The sequence below is a fragment of the Stegodyphus dumicola genome, chromosome 9 (genome assembly GCF_044657685.1).
Source record: "Stegodyphus dumicola isolate Sdum_Otavi_A_Nest chromosome 9, ASM4465768v1".
NCBI lineage: Eukaryota > Metazoa > Arthropoda > Arachnida > Araneae > Eresidae > Stegodyphus > Stegodyphus dumicola.
Genome location: NC_140776.1, coordinates 143258549 through 143281145, shown reverse-complemented (window position 1 = coordinate 143281145; position 22597 = coordinate 143258549). Strand labels below are relative to the sequence as shown.

At 32.2% G+C, this 22597-nt stretch overlaps 1 protein-coding gene across 1 annotated transcript in view; it reads left to right on the top strand.

The window, feature by feature from the left end:
* The window catches only part of LOC118183015 (uncharacterized), a 102900-nt gene that overhangs the window by 4909 nt on the left and 75394 nt on the right, over window positions 1-22597 (top strand). Inside the window, exon 2 of the mRNA XM_035352412.2 lies at window positions 14424-14589. Within this exon, the coding sequence (XP_035208303.2) occupies window positions 14424-14589 (166 nt within the window). The remainder of the gene's footprint in view (window positions 1-14423; window positions 14590-22597) is intronic.

Genomic DNA, 22597 nt, shown 5'->3' with positions numbered 1-22597 from the left:
GAATGCTCGTTGGGGTGGAATTATTCTGGGTTCCAGAACTGACCTGCATGTTCAAATTGGAACCATGACAAGCCAAATCTATCGGGATGTCATTCTGGAACAAAATGTACGTTTGCTTCGGGAAGCCATGGGCGCACAATTTGTGTTTATGGATGACAACGCCCGTCCTTACCGTGCAAACATCGTAAGCGAATGCCTTCAATCGGAGGATATCACCCGTATGGACTGGCCAGCATTCTCACCGGACTTGAATCTAGTAGAGCACGTGTGGGACATGCTTCGCCGACGAGTTGCAGCCCGTCAACCTCCTTTTACATGTCTACCGGAACTTCGGAGAGCATTGTTTTTTGAGTGGTGTAATATCCCCCAAGATCAGATCGATAATTTGATACTCAGCATGCCTAGGTGTTGTACGGACTGTATTGCATCGTCTGGGAGACATACAATGTATTAACAATCATACCAACCATGAATTTTTTTTTTGGTAAATAGTTTTTTTTTTTTTTAATTTGCTCCAGGGAGAAAAAATCGCTAATTTTTTTAATAATATCAAACATATAGCATCTTTTTTTGCTCTTTACCTTTTGTTTAATAAATAAGCTTTACAAATAAGTCAAATTTGTTTTGCTTCTAACTCTTCCTTTGCCTGATTTTGCATTATCCTTAATTTATGGACATGAGTGTACTTCATTTAGAGTAAAATACTTGATTGTTAAAATACACTATTAAAAATTAAGCAGATAAAATTATATTATGAAGATGAGGTATGACATATTAAAAAATATAACTTCAGTAGCGAAATTCACTGCACGAAAAGTTAAGTATTACAGTAGAAACGATTTCTAAAATTCATACCAAATTAAATTTAAGGAAATCAACGAAACATTTGGTAGGCTCATCTCAAAATCAATTATCCTGTTCATCAAAGAATTTAATTTAACGAAAGATATTAAAAAGCAAATACTCAGTTTGGGAAACTTCAAGTAATCCCATAAGGAATCAAAATATTAAAACGCTTCTTCGTCGCCTGACAGTGCCATGGATAACGTACGCGACAAACACTTCAGAAAGTTTTGGTAGCCAGGTCGTACTTCGTCTGCGATTTCAATTAATAAAAGAACTGAATTTTCGCAGGTTCTCCAGCTAATGAGTTTCAAAGTAATTGTTTTGATTTCGGATCATCGCAGGAGTTCTTTAAAAAAATTCCATTTCTTCAGCGGTTTTTCGTCTTTTTTAATGCTTTGTCACCAACGTTAGCGGTATATTTCGTGCTTAATTTAATTTCATGTCAAAGGCGTTATCTCCAAATGAGTGGGTTAAAATTGCTAATTAATTCATGCTTTGTGAGACATCCCTAATTCAAGTTCCGAGTTCTTGAATTTCATCATCATATAAAATTTTAGTTAGGAAATAACTGAGTAATATGCTAGAACTGTAAGTAGTAGCAGTGAACTTTAGCATTCCTTTTTATAATTATTATAAAAATATAATAGTTTTTAATGAAAAGGGCCTAAATATAATTTTTATTATAATAAACTTATGAAGAATAAAAAGTAAGTTAAATGTACTTATACTTCATCTATATACGTGAGTTATATCTATAATAATAAAATTCAGGAATGATACGCGATATTATCAAAAGTCGAATGACACACGTTTTAGTTTTAATCAAAACTGCCCATAAAGAACAATAACAAGATAATTTTTTTGTTGGTTTTATTTCATAAAAAATTTCTCCCTAAAACTTAAAAATGTAATTTAAGCTTTTCTGTGATATCTGTTTAGGAGTTTCCAATACTTTTCAAATTAAAAATAAAAGTTATTCTTCAACAGTAAATAAATGATATTCTCAAGAAAATATTCAGTTAAACAAAGATTATGAATTAAAAAAAAATTGCTAATTTATGAACCCAGTTAAGGAGTTATGTTTAAATCTGTGGTTTGGTCAGTGTTTGCAGACCAACATTTTTGACTGAATGTCACTTTACAAAATTCTGTTTTAAAACCGTTAGCCATTTAAAAATTATGTTTTAAAAGTGTTATGAAGTCTACGTAATATCTTAATAAAAGCGAAAATTTGATTTTCATCTCAATGTGAGAGTAGATGTAGTAATTTAGTAAATATTCGAAGCAAAGTTCTAATTTAAATGATCAGACAGAAAATCAGAAACTTAACTTAAAAAAATCAGTTCTGCTTAATTAGAAATTGCTATCTAAAAATACGCGAAGCTGTGTAAAAGAGAGTTATTTTTATCTAGCCTGATTGAAGTAGTTTATGTGATTTTTTTTTACAAGAATGTCTGGTATACAGGGAAGAAGTGTTAAATCACAGCGCGTGTCATGTTATTTTAAAGAGGCTTTTTTTTTTCTTTCTTTCCCCATGTAAGTTCCGAAAAATGTTTAATTAGGAGAAGACGAGTTTTGTTATATTCACGGATTTTTTTAATCTCACCATTGAAGTATGTGATGACACTGGTCATCGAAATTAAAGGATAATGATAGAAATAAAACGTAACTAATACTTAAGGAAAAATTATTAATAGAAATTTGTACACTAGTAACATAAATTGCTATGTTTAGAAGAACCATATTTATGAAGATTGGAAAATGATGAAAAAATTAATTTACCTTTTGTGGAAAAAATGTTTCTTTAATATGGTATATGAACATCTTGGACAGTATATATATATATATATATATGCATACCTCAAATCTTGATTTCATAGACTTTGCCAAAGTGTTGATCAAGTCTTGTAGAACTGCACACCACTCTTCTAAAACTGCATTTTCAGCTCCTGGATGGTCCTGGGAGGAATTTGGCGCGCTGAAATTCCTTGCCCTAAGACATCCCACACGTACTCTGTCGTACACGTCTCAGCCGGGTATGTAAGGTGGCCAGTCCATTTGAGTGATATCTTCTGTTTGCAAATATTCTGACACATATGCTTCATGATGCTGAGCATTGTCATCCATTAGCAAAAACTATGGACCAACAGCACCCCTAAACAGCCTAACGTGGGGTTGTAATACCTCAACCACATACCTCCGAGAGTTTACAGAACCTCCTTGAAATATATACAACTCGGTGCGTCCATTTGTCATGATTCCTCATCAACCATCAAATCGCGGTCGCGGAAATGGGATATTCCACGTACAAGGGAAAGCAAGTTGCGTGTTCCTTCCTGTTTCCAGATCAAAACCTCGTCTAGAATCACTGTTCATACTATATCTGGACTGGTCAATAAACAGTACTCGAGAAGAGTCATCTTGGCTCCACTGAATATGACGCCAGCACCGGTTTAAACGGGCCCCTCTGGAAGCTGGAGTAAGTGGGACACAAACCATTGGTTTTCTCGCAACCAATGAAACCTCATTAAGCCTTCGTGCAGCAGCTAATGCCTCATTAAGCCTTCATGTTTCGGCTAATTCGAGTTTCTGTGGCAGGCTGAAGGTATAAAACCAAATCTCTTGTAGTTGTTTCGTGGTTTCTTTGAGCCGACAACGACACAAAACGATAATTCTGATGCAATTGCTGCTCTTCTTCTTGCAATTGTCATGCTGTCAACTGATTCAGTGCTTAAAAAGTGCTTCAGGCTCTTGGTGTGACACTTTGAGGGATATTCTAAGTTTAGGAGACTTCCATTCGTGTCTGACCTCCCTCGAGTCTACCAATCATTGGCTACTTTTAGCCTTCACTTAAATAATGCCGTTGAACCTTAACTATTGAATACTGTTTACTCTGTGAAACCACATTCACTTTAAAGAAAACTACAGACCAGAATTCGAGCATGCGTCCATTGCGCGATTTGTCATTTGTCTGTCAACTGACTATCAACACCACATTATCAACCACTGAATTAGCATATTTCCTGTGCTAATTAATGCCCGGAAGTGCAATTTTGTTTTCAATTGTATTTAATTAACATAAATAATTATCGCATTGGGTATTTGGTTGCATCATAAATTTAGTGAGCATATTTTTTCTCATTATCCTTTACTTTTGATGACCAGTGTATTTTGCATCGTTTAAAGAACCACATTCTTTGTTGTTTGATCTACTGCTAAGGTGGCTGATGACATCCTCTGTTTGAATAATAGTTTGAGAAATGATACTGGTGTTATACAACATGCATATTTGAGTTTAATACGAAAATAATGTATGTGAATTGCTTACATCGATTTATTTTCTACTGGCAATAAAACTTGCCGTGTAAGAAGTTTATTCAAATTGTGAGTGAACAAATTCTATTTGGTAAATATTATTGTGCCTTTCTAATATACATATGTATATGTGTGTGTGAGTAAAGCGATTCATGAGTAGCTAAAAAAACAAAGCTACTCAGCCATGTGCAGAATAACATATTTGCGTTTCAGTCAAACAAAATAAGCCAAATAATGAATCTCTCTTTAGCTTTGAAAACCTAAAGAGAGATTCATTGTTTGGCTTATTTTGGTTGACTATATTTTGAAATTTTGTGCTATGAAGTTTTTGAAGTTTCGGTAATTTCAATTTAACAATCATATGGTGTATCACGACAGACTGCGACTGACATACATTAGAGAACTGCATCATGCAAATATTTACCATGGCATAGGCTCTCTGCTTTAGAGTTAGATAATGTAAAGTGAAATCTATCGCAAATTTGCTTTGATTCCACTGCCTGTTTTCTGTGCGAGGTGATGAAATTTGACTTCTACAGCAAATTAGCGAGGTACTCCTAGAACTTTAAATTTTCGCTTAAGAATTGCCAATCTACAAAATTAGTCACAAAAGTTTTGCCTTAATTTAATATTTTCCTTTAAGAATACTCCATTTATACAATTGAAAGTTCTTTATTTAAATTTTGAAGGTTTTTGTTCGAGAGTTTCCTTTTTAAATTTGATCGTCTGTTAAGAATTTTCCTTTAGATTTTAAAAACCTTCTCTTGTAGTTAAAACTGTTACGTTCTTCAATAAAGCTCCTTAAAATTAGATTTTTACTCACAATTTTTCTTTTGCTTTAGAAATCTGACAAAAGAATTGCATTTATTTTGTTTGCATAACATGTATGTACCCCAATACATTTTATAACATATGGTTTATATTATAAACTATCCATCTCGATGCGTAAGATCTTTACTTAAATATCGATTGAAAAAGAGCAGTTCTGAGACGCATGCAATGTTGTAATAGTACTAATCTTTATTGCTCATATTAGTGTTTTGATCATTTATTGTTAAACCATAAGTAAAAGCTAAAAACTCATGTTTTATCCTTTAGCCGCTTTAATCGGTGTTGCAGTTAACGATGCTTGCTACCGTATTGGTCCGAATTCGAATGACCGAGAAAGCTTGGATGTTTGTAAATATATAGTATCTCTGCGGCATGGGGCACTTAAAACACTGGCGAGACAAAAGCACTTTCGAGAGATTTGTGATAAGAAAAGAGCTGTACGAGACCATCTTTAGATTCATTCTGCAGGGTGTTCTCTATCGAAATTTGGGCGTAGTTATAGAGTTAATGAGGTGGGACTACACCTACACAACTACTGGTGAAATTATGGTACCCCACCAACATATTTCTGTCTTGTCTTTCCGATCCTTTGCATACAATATGAAATTTTTTAAAATTAGATATGTAAGAATAAGCGGTATCGACATTTAGTGTCTTATTACAATGATTTGCACCCACATTCAACTTATTTACATTCCCTACTATCTACTAGCTCAGAAGAGTTACCCTCGCAGCAGGTGGAATCTGACATAAATCTTAAAATCATTTCGTATAGTTGAAATTCACAAATTTAAATCTTTAAAATATTTTCTGTTTGATAAAGGTTATCTTTTTTCAAGGAAGAAATTTTAGGAATTCTGTGACATTTTTGAGACTTTGGAATCATCTATTTTTCTGGTGAATTTGCTCTAGTCGGTATTCGAATTGCTAAAAATAGAGTTCATATTTCCAGTTGGAGTACATTTCCAATGAAACAATGAAAATCAAGTGTAGACTGCACTTGTTTGCGTACTTTATCTGAGTATCGGTTCAATCGCTTAGGAAAATAAAATAGTATACTTTTTTCTTATGCTGAGAATATAATTATTTTCTTTTATGAAACTGGAAACGTAAGCTAACAAAATGTTTTTAATAATTTAGTAACGTTTGGGAAAGTGCTGAATAATTTAAGATTTTTGCATGGGTAGAAATCAAGTATGTATTCTGAAACATTTGCATTAATTTCAATTATCTGGGAGAAATGTTCCAGAAAGAATTGAAATGTAATCTAAATAAATATAAATTTAGCTCAATTTGATGGTAACATTTATCTTTTACTTTATTTAAGTGTCTATGAAACAGAATTTAACATTAGTTACTTTAGTTTCATAGAACGTGATTTAAAGATGATCACTATTTTAAAACAGTGGGACTAATATTTTCAAATAAAACTTAAGCATGAAATTTTTATGCATTTACCTGACGTTTGATTTGTAAGGTTTTGTTTACAGCTCGAAGTATGTAAAATCTGCTTGTCTACTGAGTATAATTATTATCGGCGTAATAAATTCTTGAAAACTGTCTCATACTTCATGCTTTAAGCAATTTAGCTTCACTTCTGATTTCGAACGTGCAATTATCGATATGAAACATTTCAGCGCAGCTAAAGTAATTAATTGCAAGAGACTGAGTTGTGGATGAAGGCTGTTTGAATATTGAGAGAGAAAATTTATGTTTTAGAATATGTATTTTAAAACGCCTAAAGGGGAACTGGCAGATGCACTCAAAATTTGAGCACAGTGTCAGCTTTAATTTTGCATTGCTTTTAGGGAATAATAGACACACCCTACTTAAAGTAATTTGTTCTGTTTAACAAATCTTCAAAATAAGCTTTCGTTGAGAATGTTTTTTAAGTTTTCGCTTTCAAATTTTTTAATAAGCATTTATTACGAATGTGGGAGCCTTTTTAAAGACTATTTTCGGCTTATAATTTATATTTCAGTATTAATTCTGTATAAGTACCGCTAGTTTTAAAATGAAATATATCACTGAAATTATGTGAAATAACAACAGACGATAAAACAGATCAGTTTACAAATTTGTTCCTTGACTCATTCCTGCTACCTCACTTTTTTATTTCCGAAACATTGCTTTCTTCTCATATACATCACATAATATTCTATAGTAAAATAACAGGTGTGTATTGTGTGTGTGTATTGAGAATACGGCAAATACACTAGGGCTATCTGCCTAAGGGGATGGGATGCCTTCGTGGAGGACTTTCTAAGGGGAACTGGCTCGTATACACGTTACACATGGGGAAAACCACGAAAACGCCCATGTAAAATAACAGAATTTTTAAAAATAGCCTATTTTCAGTATTTCCATATTTTCAGCATTTCCGAAGAGTGTTAAGTGTTTGCCATACACATTTCTACCTTTTTTCAGTCTTTTATCAGGTTATCATATCAAGTTCACTTTTTTAAGTAAGAAGACTCACCCAATTTTGTTGGCTTCTTATTATTAATTTTTGTCGTTTTTAATTATCGCTCTCTTTGCTCAAAATGCAGCATGAAATTGTTGCAATCATGGCTAATTTTAATAATTTTTTTATTCACGGACTTTTAAAATCATTATATTCTGCAATGATTTAAAAATGATACACATATGAAGACAGAGAAAGAGGATTGCAGTGTGTATATTATTGCAAAATTTCATTATTACTGTTAGATGTTATTTTAGTTTAACTCAAATTACTGTATTTAACAATTAGAAATTCTCTCGTAGATAAGAAGTTATAAACATTATTATTATTATTATTATTATTATTACAGTGATATAAAGTAACATTTGTTTCAAAATATGATTAAAAATTACAAATAAAATTACTTTTTAAATGGTTTCTTTTGTTATATTGGAGTGCAGTGCAGTTTTATAATATGGAATATACATTAAAGACCTTAGGCATCTTTCGTTTGAGAGAATTTTGAACTTTAAATATAGCAAACAAAAGCTCTTAAGGGAAAACAAAAATAACATTCGTTCGAGGTGATAAGAAATTTAATTTTGCATGTATTTTGAGCAGAGTTATATTTTAAAAGCTTAAAAATACCACATATAAAAAGGAAACTTGAAATTAAAACCTGATATTTTAAAATGGCTCATATGGGCATTATGTGATATTGCGAGAAAGCAAAGTATTGATTAAATTATAGTTTAATATTAAATGTAATAAAAAACTGAGTATTTTACGCTTTAGTTTCGCTTTCGGCTGCTGTTGAAATTGTCCCTAGAGTCATTTGAATTTCAGGCATTGTTAGATTTGAATGGAATTCGAACAGAAATTCTAGTATTTGGAATTTTATCCAAATATGATCATAACTACGAAAAATGAGTTATGAATTTTTATAAACTGCGTTATACTTATAGTTATTCATTTTCTTCTAAAACGGAATACGGAAATTGTTATTGTAAATAAAATGAGTTTGTTTTCCATAGATTTTCTTTTCTCAACATAACCTGAATTTTTGATGATGTTATTCATGTGGATGTATATATAAACATGTTCATATTAGTGTGTAATAACTCCAAAAAGAAGTATGAGAAACTTACTGCTTCTCTTGTCAGATATCTATGATAATAAACATTTTGAAAATGGTACTTTTATGTTTGTTATGTACGTTACGTTTATGTATGTTGTGTTACTTTTTGCTTGTATATAAACTTTCATCTCTGATGCCGTATGTTTGTGCTGATGAAAAGAATTTCTTGTTTTTCATCAGTTTTCCAGCATTTAAGGCACATAAAAGTAAAGTAATCAGGTATTTACTACATATTTTCGTGTTTAAAGCGAGATATTGTAGCAAATTTTGTCTGCTGAAGTCTGGGGATAAAAAAATATACGAGTTAAAAATCGCTACAAATATTTACACATAAGTAAATTTGTAGGTTAAATAACTGAAAAAAATATTACTTTGATTTTATTTGATACTAATTTATATATATATATGTGTGTGTGTGTGTGTGTATAATTCAGCTTTAAGCCTATATATATATGTAATAATAAAATTAGTCAAGAATACACTTAAAATTCTAACTGTATGTTCTTTTCATTTTTAATGGCGACGTTCTCTTATTTGAAAGTACGTGGAATTAAATCCACAGCCCCGTAGTCAAGTTGTTTTTCCCGCCTTTTCTACACGTACAGTTATAGAATGTTCTGGAAGTATTTAAAGCGAACTGGATTGGCTGACGAGGCTGACGTCATTTCTTGGAAGCTCCGCCTTTCCAGAGGCTATAAAAGGACTCGCAAAAGGAATATCGGGGCTTTTGGGTTCTTAAATGTCACGATGCAATAAACTTCATACAAAAAGTTATTAGTAATTCTTTTTATTTACTCCGGATATCTGATTTTGTAACTGCTATTTCTCCTGAATAATAATAAATGGATCCTGTTTTTTAAACTTATCGTCTGATAATTTAAGCTACGACTACATTTTATGATTCTTCACCAATCTTTTATTCTGGACAAAAGCTGGTACATCACACACACACACACACACATATATATATATCAGCGTCAGGCCAGTAATCCGTTGTGGTTGATCTTCTTTCTATTGATATTTTTAATCTTAAATAAAAATGTTCTCAATCTTGAAAAATGTCTTACACGCCAAAATTCGTGATACTTTTAATTTGTAACAAATTGATCGGCCAAGTTGCTGAAAGAACAAAGATCGCCTTTCACAATCCTTATTATTAGCTAACACATTTTCTTTTGGGTTTGATTTGGTTTATTTAATTACGGCAAAGTTGAGGTCTATCTGACCAAGGGGAGGGATGTTTTCGTGGCAGTTTTTTAAGAGAATCTGGCTCGTATACCCATTACACATGGGAAAAACTACGAATATGCCCACGCAGCCGGTCCATTTGCCGGAATTCGAACCCGAAATAAACTACCAATGCTTAGCGATTTTACCGCTTGGCTGCTGGTGGGCCTCACTTCGTTTCTGAGTGAAACTTTTGTTTGAACTCTCAGTTTTTTTTGCCGTCTTGTATAGATTATTATCGAGAAAAAATGCTTCTTGATCTTTAGTTTTTTAAGATTATTTCCAGCTGCAGCTGCAGGTAATATGTGACATTTCGAGATCAAAATACATTTTTAAAGCTACATTTTATGGCTTAATCTTCTGCTTTCTACTACACGAAGTATAGGTGTACAGACAAAACAGAGAAGTCAGCATTTGATAATTTATTCCGTTTTCAGACTTTAAGTAGGTTTTTGAATTTCCCTTCTCTGGGATTTTTTCCTCGAAATATCCTTTCTTTTCTTTGCAGCGCTTCAGATTTCTCTTGGAGATTTATTATGTCAGTTTCTTTTGAGGTCCCTCTTGCCATCACAGGTGTTTCAGACTCTTCCTTTTCTTCGGGCCATTCGTTTACTGGTCTAGACAGGTATCTTATTGATTAGAAGTTCCCTCTTTAGTGACATATTGCGTAACTAGAAACTGAAATATTGTGCGTTTGTGAATAATTCATAAAGCTATCGAATTTTTAGAAATGAGAGGAGAAGGTTAATAAGAATTTGTCTTTAAACCTTTAGTTATTTTTATATTAGATATGGCATAACCCAAGATTATAAGCTTATAGTACTTAATTAATATATTCTGTTAAGTGTTTTATTTGTACTCATAAATTTTGTATAAATATTTTTTTCAGATATAATAGACCCATCTAGCTTGAAATAACCATTGCTTGAAAGAACTATTATGTTTTAAATCAATTCGTTACGAAGAAGTATTAGTTCGTCTGAAGTTAAATTTTAAGCATTTGATTAACATTAACAAATTTGAATAAAATTTTAAAACTAAAATCTAGTAAAATATGATATTCTTCTCAAGTTTCAAAGGTTTTCAGCTGAATTTCTTTCTGTAGTTGGAGGGATGTTTTTATGAATTTCCAATACATCTCTTATTTCATAACTGGTTGCAAGATAAAATTTATGTACTGTAATTTTAATAATCTGTAATTTAAAATATGTATTCTACATTAAAAAGTATCAACTATCTGTTAAAAATAATTCTTTATTTAAAGAAAATATTTATAAATAATCTTTAAGGTGATAATACTTCCATGCGCATATTACAAGCTCTTTCTTCAGTCTCTTTATTTACAATTACGTTATATTGTTAAGCAACCACCGAACTTTTCAGAAGAATGTGTAGATCCAGAAATTCACACGTTGCCTACATCCTTTTGAAAAATGAAATTACGAGGTTATATAATACTGCAAATGACAGAAGTGCAGCTGCATTAAATGACACTTACGAAGTATATGACAGATACTTGACAGAATACTTGGCGTTAATATAGGATTGCCTAGTAGTAACTTATGATGTTGTAATTCTATTCTTTTAACAAAGCATTATCTTCAAATAATTTTTTCATCAGGTTTAACTAAATTTTCGAGTACCTTTTTTGCAATCTGTTTTAATCTTTTAATTTAAGGACTATTGAAGAGAATTAAACGTATTTATCGCAGTCTGTTCATACGCGGATTCCTTGCGTAGGAATCTAATTGTTTAATAGTACCGTGACTCTGGGCTTCTAAAAAATCTGTATCAGGTAACTTTTGGATATAACCTGTACTTTGTAGCATCTTCATAGCCCATTCTAAATTTCAAGAAAGACCGGCAATTTATATTTCGATAATAATAAATTCTTTGAAAAACAATCTGTTTAGCTTATCCTGCGATTTTGAGAAAATATTTCTCTTGTATGTCAGCTTATAAGGTATTTCTCCCGTCTTCTTAGCATGCCTTCGTAGTGTAGTGGTCAGCACGCTCGACGCGTATTACAGAGGCCCGTGCTTCGAATCTCGGCGAAGGCGTTGCTAATTTTCTTATCTCTTCTGCTTTCAAAAAACACCTACTGTCTATACAGTGGTGCCCGAACTAAAAAAGGTGGTGGATGATGATTCTACGCCACCAGGATTTGGCGATTGGTTCCCTTAATCCCCCTTTGCCCTTTAAAAGAGGCAGTATATAAGGTATTTCTCCCGCCTTCTTAGCATGCCTTCGTAGTGTAGTAGTCAGCACGCTCGACGCGTATTCGAGAGGACAGTGGTTCGAGTTCCGACGAAGAAGTTGCTCATTTTCTATCTCTCCTGCTTTCAAAAAATACCTAATGTCTAAGCTTAAGCATTAATATTACAGGTCGTAAATAAGCATTAATATTACAGGTCGTAAATACTGTTTTTCATAATGAAATGCAATAAATTATATGACTTTAGTTCTGGCTATCTTCACTAATTCACATTTAAAACGAAGAAGAAAATGAAATTATTATTATGTTGCGAACATGATTTGCCAAAATTTCGTTAGACTGATATCTTTTGTTTTCATGAAAACACTTGAATACTTAGGTATCATATTATTTTGGTGTTAACGGCAAGAAGCTCCTGAGTTCATAACTTCCATTCATTCCATTAACTGGATTTGACATAAAAGATACAGAGATAGAACTTTTATGTAAGGAATATAAAAAGAAGTGTTACAGAAAGAGAAGAAAAGAGTGTTAAGAAGAATTGAGAAGTGTTAAGAAGGGATGGCTCATTCATTATGAGTAAAACGTACAGTGAGATCACGACAGATAATACCACAGCAAAATTCCTCAACAGGTAAGTTTAAATTATTGAAATTCAAGGATCTGAAGCCTTAGTTGATAAATAGGACCAAATGTGAGCCTTATTTGAAAAGAGTTCTTATTTCATTGATTACACCACGTGTTTGTATGTGACGCATCTGATATGACTGTTCTAAGTAAATATGTGATTACGACAATTGCTCTTTGAGATCCCGATCTTTTTCCTAAACTAATAAACGTTTTGCCGTATTCTTCTTAATGACTAGCGCTGTATCTGCAACATAAAATTATGTTTGTAAATCGAACTAAAACCTAAAGGGGTCACAGGGTATCGGAATCATGAGAACGATGACTTACAAAATAAACGTAAAGAACAGACGATGAAATTTTATTTTGCAGCTACTTGTAGTTTGACACACTTAAAGCAATTTACAACGCACAATAGAAATACATCTTCCAGAAAATATCCTAAGCCGCTAACAATTATAAAACATACTTGCCTAATTATAAGTTTCGAATTTCTAATATCTAATCGCGGTTACTGTCAGAGCTACGGAAGGGTAGGATAGAGTAGCGGCGAAACAATTCGGGTATGCAAAAAGCAATCCTCGATAATCAAAAGCTGCAATTAAGAATTAGAGTTATTTACATTTTCCGCTCGTGTTAACTAAAATTTACATCATTTTCTGGATTGAACGAATCTTGAATGATGAAAACGGAAAAGAACAGGAAAGAGTAAACTGAATGTTAAGGAAGTGATATAATTGTCCCAACGCTTTGAATATGTTTGGTTTTCAAAATGTATTTCTTTTTGTTTTTGTACCGGTCGTTAGTATCAGATATATTGTTCAGTAATCTGCATGATACCGAGTTTGAAGCTGAGTGATTTAGATGGCAGTACGATCGGTATAGCAAGCTCCCATGTTGTAGGATATTTTTTATATTTTGGTACATATTTGTAGAGTCATTAGGTATTTTTGAAGCAGAAGCACATGAAAAATAAGCAATGCCTTCCCCGGAACTCGAATATGGACCTCTCGAATACGCGTCGAATGTGCTAACCTTTGCACCACGAAGGCATGCCGAAAGGAGGGAGAAAATACTTCATATTATTATTCACAATAAAATAAATATAACACCTGCTCAACTGAGACACGGAAGGTTTCTGACATTCACTTATTTTACCAAGGAATATTACTAGCTGTTAGAGCTTGAATTTGTTTGTCGTTTAGAATTTTCGTGTAGAATAAGCTGAGAAAAGATTTACTTTTAAATCTTATGTTTGTTAAATCTTAAAGAAGAATAAGTTGCTTTTTCCTGGAGTGATGTCAGTTAATGCCACGCTACTTGTATGCAAGATGCGACGGAAAGGAGCTCCATATGCTAAATTTGAACCCGCTCTTTAACTTTGCTTCTTGTGGATAATGCACGCATGACTTTCGGTCTGTAGTTTTCCAATAAAATGGCATTCTTGCTCAGGTTTTGAATAAATGTCACATTTTATCTTTACCATATTTATTAATATTATTTTCCAAAAGCATGTAAAGTTACTATTATTTTTCATCAACTAGTCCTTATATATTTTGGATCTTTACTGTCTTCCCTCCCTCCGTTTCCTCGTCGGAATACAAATTAGATTGAGTATTTAAGTTGAGGTTGTTAGATTTTGAGACAGAAAGTGATTGGCTGATTAGTAAGCACGGCTGTGAAAGTAAGTATTTTTGAAAACGTTTATATGCCAGTTTTATTCAACATTGTATTCTATCAACATTTAAGAGAAATTAATATTTCATTTGATCTCTTTTCAGGATTTGCCATTTTCTTCAGCTCGTGGTCTATGTTTCTTTTCATGGGCGTCTCAAGAAAATCGCTTCGAGACTTCCTGAGCACAACACATTCGAAGTGTGTTTGTACGTCTTACCTGTTATTACTGACTACATTAATTGGTAGTGTGAAGGGTGGTTCGGTTGCCGTGTGAGTACAGACTTTGCAATTTTGTAATGCATAATTATATCTGCATGTAAAATTTAAATATATAATCATTATTTATATTTAAAACTGCATACGCATAGATATTCTTTATTAGAATTGTACTTGATGATTTACCTGTTTTAGCGGAATAATTAACTTTACTTACATTTTTTGAAATTTTTTTTTGAGACTATCGAGCTAACTTCTTTTCTCATTGCAAGTAACTTCGTTGTAAATTTTAAATAATTTAAATTCATATCCATCGTACAGCTAAGCATTGCTTTAAACATTCAGTACTTTTAATAATTATTTTACTTTATTATTTCCTACAGCTTTCAATTAATATTGGTAAAAAACCCAGTTTCCCCAAAGAGATGTACGTACTCCCGAAACAAAAATTATGCTTTCGTAACAGTCCTTTTAAAAGCAAAATAAACGTCATAAAGCTGCATATTATTGCATTGCTACATAACATTTTTAAATCGATTAATCACTATTTTAACTTTGCACAGTTGCAAGAACTGAGGTAGAAAAAAGTGTAATTTAAAAAAGATGGGTTTTTATGCATATATTTAAGGCGAATATTAGAAAGCTGTTTATGCTTTTCAAAATTCTTTTATTTATTTTGTAAAACATTAAGGCGTTCTTCCTGTGTTTCTTGGGTATATAGAGTAATATATCTATCTAGTGATTCAAAGGTCATGTGTTCAGTCCAAGTAAGGCGAATTCTTTTTCTTTACATCCGTCATCTAGAATAGTTATCAGAAAACTGGGAATAGACTAATTGGGACCAACTGGTTTTAGTGCCTATACTCGTGGGAGACAATTCTGTTACATTTTAAGAATATTTCTTCACTTCTATTGCTATACGGATGAGTTATCTGGGAGTAAAACCACAAGTTCTTTTGTATTTTTCACTACTATGCTGGGTAATATTTCAAATCTGTTTTGGACGTAGAGCTTTTGAGCGTTTTTGATTTCAGAATTTCTCATTTTGCGCTTACGGATATATCAAGTGTGATTCTATTCACGTTTCAGAATGTTATCTGTTCAATTCACGTTTCCGAAAAATGATTGCAACATCTTGGAAAGTAACAGAGATATCGGAAGTTATTCTTATTGTTCACCCAGATTCATATTTTTATCGTGAATTATCATTCAGGAGATACGTGAGTCGAAAACACATCAGCTGGAGTTCGGGACTGATTTTATTAGGAATGCAGAAGAGTATTTGAAGAAAGTAATGAAAGTTTAGTTGGCAGATTATCATACCCAAACCTTCCAGGACTATCTGCTTAGAGAGGAATGACTGTGAAGGAGATTTTATATAGAAAATCAGCTCACATTTTCATTATACCCTCGGAAAAGCACGAAACCTCTATGCATCCAGAAATCAGAATTTCCAAACATCGAACCTTGGAAAAGTACCAGCGTTCAAAGACTTTAGGGACGCCTCCGTGCAACCAGAAGGAAGAATCTCCAAGAATTAAACATAGAATAAACTACCAGTGTTTCAAGGCTTTAGCACTTCTCCATGCATCTAGAAAGAGATATGCTAAGAGTCGAACTGTATAAATTATTATCATTCCAAGATCATTAGGCTTTGCCAAAAATACTGGGTTTGATGCCGAAATGAAGAGATTTATATTTATATGATGTAATGACGTAGAGAAAGATAAATTTGATGAACAAAATCTTCAATAAAAAGCCTCAAGCAACGAAAATATAACACACGTTTGTGAAAGGCGAAATCTTGATACAAAAGCATTATAAATGAAAGATTGGGGAAACTAGAGATAGAAATCAGGCGTCACAATAAATATTTTCAGTATAGTGCTTCTGAAACAAGTACAAGGAAAACCTTTGTTAAATTTTATTATTTCAATTATTTATTGTCGCTAAATATGAACGAATGCCCAAGTGTTGACCTGTATTCATTCATGTACATGTGGCATTGATTTTGAGCTCCTTGTTTGTTAGAACCAAATATACTTATTAAATTGGGTATCTCCCTCGAAATATCTGTTGATATGATTATTAGATAAATTTGTGAAACACAAGCAATTAACTTTTTTAAATGGTTGCTCCCGTTTTCCTTTCAAATTTAAACTTATAAATGTTTAAAATCAGTTGCATAATATATAAATGAATCCATTAAATAATATATATATATTAAAATCTAACAAGCAGACCAAGCAATATGGATTTTATCCTCTTCTCAAACAGTAACATCTTATATTTTTCTCGTATTTTAAATGACATTAACAGATTAGAAAAACCTCTCGCTTGAAATTTATTTCCATTGTGTTGATTCAACAACGAGGTATTATGCCATTGTTAAAGACTGACCATTTCATGAACGAGCAAAACAAAATACGATGTCACAACAAAAATAGTATTCGTCTAATCTACAGTTCTCCGCTTCAGTATTTCTCAGGAAACTTTATATTGCATCGAAAGTGAACGTAAAACAAGAGCAAATATTTGTCTGGCTCATTCCTCATCTTTAGGAGGATATCAATATCCCTCTTCCCTCGGTCCATTAGGCTGGTGTCCGATTAACTTACAGAGGTTAGTTAGAACTTCTATAAACACTTAGAGTCTGGATTTTCCCCAATCACTACATATTTGGCAATATCTCGTTATCTTCAATGGAGGAGGTGCAGAAAAATATTTTTATGTGAACAGTGCTCTCTCTCTCTCTCTTGTATCAGTTAGGTCACGTTTAGCGTCCAGTTGCAGTTAAGGTATACAATCATTATCGAAAATATGTGTGCAATATAATTTTTCAACTCAATAAAAAGGTTGCAAACATAACTTTAACATCAATTTAATGATTAAAATTTTTTAATAGTTCAAACATATACGACGAGTATTTTTTGAGATACAAAACAGGTTGGAAAGATGAAATATGATGAAAAATCAAACATTTACAGTGATAATTTCTTTTACTTTTTTTTTTTTTTTTTTTTTTTTTTTTTTTTTTTTTTTTTTGTCTGTCTGGTAGAAAATTTTGTTCTGGGAAAAATCAGTGAAGATAAATAAGATATATAGATTTTCTAGCATTTGCAGCATACAGTGACTGTTATCCCAAAAGAGAGTTAACCGGCATGGACGTTTAGTCTCGAAACGGGATTTTGTGTTGTCCAGTACGAACGGCTGTACCACTTTTCAAATTTTTGCCACCAGATATGATCGCCCTTAATTACTTTTAAAGAAAGTAAATAATGAAAAACATGTATGTATGTATCTTTCTCGCTTGTGAAAAAACGACCGTACCTAAAGCCGTCAAATTTAGAATAACGTAGTCCTTCACCCGAACATGTGCACCTGAAAGCCCTAATTCTGAATTTCGAATTTTTTATTTCATATTTTATGAAACTTTAATAAATTTTTGATTAACAAACTCAACGACTTGCAAGCGAGCAGGGGCAACAATGGACAGAATAAAACATTTTTCTTTTTATCCAGCGGGCAGGACTGTATATCGGAAATTATAAAGATGTGATGTTTTTAAATATTGTGTCATTTTGCTGTTGAATTTTATGCAGCTTAAGTGCGAAGAACATGATATTTTATAAATAAAATTAACTCACAAAAGGCTAATATAAAAAGACAAAAAAAAAAAAAAAAAAAAAAAAAGAAAAAGAAAGTTTTGCAAATGTTCCAATTTGAGAGTAACTATCAAACTGGAAAATCAGAGCTGCGGTAAGACTACTGAAGACAAATTTGATGAACAAAATCTTCAACGAAAAGCTCCGAGTAACGAAAATAAAACCCACGTTTGTGGAAGGAGATATCTTGATACAAAAGCATTATAGATCAAAGATTAGAGGAACTAGAGACAGTAATCAAGAGTCTCAAGAAATGTATGCAAGGAGTGCATCTTACTGAGGAAACTGAACATTGAGATGACGAACTGAGGAGAAAACTAAAAAAAAAGAAACAGAAAAATGAATGTAAAATTTTAAACAAATGCTGCTATGCTGTTTTTAAAATTTTTTGTAATTTTTCTGTTGAATTGTATATGGCATAAATGGAAAAAAAAAAATTATCCTTAATTATAAAGCTAAAAGAACAAAAAGAAATGGGTTAGCGGGAGTGACAAAATGGTAGACTGCGAGCTCAGAAAGAAGACAAAAAGCCTTAATAAAATCTTTTGCGCGTTCCTTAAAAGCTGCACCGTTTCAGGTTTTTAAATTTTTTCCTTTGTGACTGATTCTTTTGAAATATAATTGAAACAGCTTTAAATGCAAAAATCTCTCTCAAAACTGATACCTAATTAAAAAATAACAAGCTATTAACGTTTCACCATCTAATAAAAGTAGAATTATTAAGGGTGTCAGTTGTATGCAACTATCAAAAATTTTCCCTGCTATGTTTCTTTCGAACTTTTAATCAGCAAATAACGCGTCATCTATAGCAGTTTCTTTTCTTACAATCAAGTTTTAAAGCAGTTTGTTGTATATTTTTAAAGCGTCGATGCACTGGAAATTTGAGGAACTTACAAAAGTGAAATTACTTGGTGATTTTTAATCAGTCGCATTCCTCAACATATAAAGTATATTGTGTAGAATCATTCAGTTTATTTCGAAGAAATAAAAATGAAAAATCACTGAGGCTCTCACCACCATTCGAAGGTCTGACCTCCCGATTACAAAACGGACATGTTTCTAATTACACCACGAAGGCAAAAGGAGCAGAAAGGATAAAATTCCTCACAATTACAGTAATACACAGCAGCCAGTAATAATGAAGTTTCTGAAGGTACAGTCAAATAGCAGAAAAGATTAATTGCTTGTTTTATTCTACGCCAGTTCTTAATGGAGAGATTTGCTATTACTTGGTTTCTATATATATAAAATAAATAATTCCGCTGACAGAAGACCACGTATATATTTTTGCTAAATTTTTCTCAAGAGGGATACAATGTAGATTAACATCTAATTAAGCAAGAAACAGGAAGAGAGAAAAAAGTGTTTGTGGATATAATATCGTAGCCTGTCTTGAGTAGCCTGAAAATAGCCAGAAAAAATTAAGAAAAAAAAATCTTGCATTTATTTTTATTCATATGATTCCATTTCTGCGTACAAGGCATTTTAATAAATAAAACCGAGATTATGTTATACAAATTAATAGAAAGAAATTATTTGAATGAAAAATCCAGCCACCTCATTGCTAGGTAGTCCGTAAAAGATTATTCTGTAGTTCAATTGCATAAATATACAGTTTGAAGAAAGATTTTAAGTAATTTCACTAATTAAGTAAGTGTTTAATAAAAATTATTAATTAGATACAATATACTTGTGTTAACCATTAAAAACGTATGCACGTTTTTACAAATTTCTCAAAAAATTAATGAAATTTGGTGTGGATGCAGAGTAATATAAGACTACAGGTTATACCAAAAAAATGTGTACATGCATGAACGTAAGAATACTCACGGCAACAGGGATGTCCATAGCTGACTTTATAAGATGATGATCAAATGAAAATGTTAAGAGGTAAAGTCATTTCTAAATAGACACAAAAGTCGTACAATGAGTTGTCATAGTGTTTGCGAGACAGTTGATGAGACCCTGTGGCAAACGTATTTGCTCAGATACCAAAGCGTTCTAAGCTTTCGACGGCTCTCGCAGGCTTTTAGCGAATTGCAGTTGCTTAAATACTTTCCAGACATATTCAGGCGCGTTCGGGTTTGGAGAATTATGTGGCCAGTGCATCCGTTGAATATCCTCGCTTTGAAATTATGTGTCTAGTATTTAAATAGACGATTGTCGTTGAGTGCTAATTGTACTCTTGAAAAATCGCAGATAGGGCTCTGTGTAACACTGAGTCATCTTCGTCAAACACACGTAAAGTAGTGTTTTGGACATCCAACATGGGCATTTCCGCCGTCATACTGCTAAGTTTTCCTGCTGTTAGTAAATATATCAAATTTGAGGTTCCGTCCAGATAACGGTACATGGCGAGTAAGTGTCCGGTAAGTTTCCGTGGAGAGTAGTGTTAAGAATTGTTACTAAAACGAACGAAAGCACACTGAAGTTGTTCTAAGGCATAATCGTTTGTCAAACGCGTTTGCCATTGTTTTCGGCAGTTTGCCAAACGCGACCTGCTGTGTGTGACAGCGAATGGACAAAGAGAGCGGGCCTTCTTGCGAAACGCCTACTCTCGTTAAGCCTTTGGGAAGTAGCAACCATTGAAACGATGGTTCCAGTGGTTGCAGAGAACACGCGAGAGAAATGTTAAGCTGTAATATTTCTTTGGCACTGAAGGTGCGAAATAACGATCTTCATTGAGCATAGTGGCTTTTAGATGTCGTTGCTGAGGCTTCTGGATATATGGAACTGATAGTGTTGCAACAAACTGAAGGCGACACTAATCGTCACAATAAACTGTTTTACAACTTGTCTTTGAATTTAAAATTACTTTGATAATCTTCAAATCATTTTCCAACTTATTCTGTCATTTGAAAGTTGGTGCCTAATTCTCTCTCAATGCTTATGAACATTAATAATAAGAGTGCACTATGATTATAGCCGATGTGTACGAACGGAGTAAGAGAAGAACAAGTTACCAATTTCTTATTCCTAACACTTTATACATCTGTCACATATAAAAATGCAATTCTACATCAACACCAACGTTGTTGCATTATTATTAGACCACACACTTTTCAGTAGGCTTTAAAAGCTTTTAGCTCAGTACGTTTTAAAAATGGGAAAATAATGTTTATTTTTTAAATATTTAACACCCCTGTACAAATTATATAAATGATATCGATTAATATAAAAGTAAAAAAAAAATATGAAGAAGAAAGAAGAAAAAGTTGTTTTTAAAGTGTTCTTTTTTATAGACTGAATGATTCATAATTAACTTGCTGTTGTAATTTGAATGATAAATGCGACATGGATCGGAAAGATGTCTGAAAAATGCTACTTTGCCAGGAAGCGTAAGGATTAATAGAATGGAAGCACAAGTAATCTGTTTCAATTATTTAATTTCTCTACGTACATACAAACATTTCAATCTGCATGTAAAAGAAAAATCAGATAATTAAGTATTTTAACAGATTTTGCTGAATTAATTAACTGCTAACAAAAAATGAAATCTGACGCTAATAAATATTTTAGTTTTTCTACTATCAAAAAACGTTACGCTAAAGGAAGTTTGCAGACCGTTTCTTATTTTGTTTTATTCATTGTCACTGATGTAAATATTCTTTCAATTGCTTCCGAAGAATGAGAGAGACGTAAAACAGCTTTAATTAATTACATTAAGAAACATTTGTTTTCTTAGAGCATTTTTCATTTAAAAATGCTATTCTTAAAAACAATAAATTTCTTACCTTTTAGCAGTGCTTCTGAAATTCTAAACGGATAATATTCTTTATCAAGTTCGTTATTGATATTTCATTCAATGAGATATGGAAAATTCAAAACGAGTAGCGTTGTAATAGAAAACAATACTGTTATAATAATATTTTCTAACACAGAATAATAGCAGTAATACTTTTTAATACAGAATCTTCAAAACTTGATTAAGAACTCAACATACTATATAGACACATAACTCATCTTCAGATGTTTTATATAAAACATTATATATATATATATATAATGTTTTATATAAAACATTATATATATATATATATATATATATATATATATATTTACATATGAATTTCTGGTAACAGTTTATTATTTGAAATAAGAAATATTGCTACTTTTATATTTATTCTTCTTCCAAAATATTGCATGTAAACTAGCTGTGGATTGAAGCATATGTTTCATGTTTACGAAGAGAAATATTCCTATTTCATAAATCAAAAACATTTTAAAATTCACGGTATTTAAAATTCTCAGTGTAAAATAAGCAGCATTATTAAACAGAAAAGGAAAAACTGTCAGTCATCAAATCTACATTGAAAGGAGACTCCAAACGAATACCCGAAAAACGTACGTCTGTCTCTAATGTTTATAAAGTTCAATCATTTGGATTAAAAAAAAAT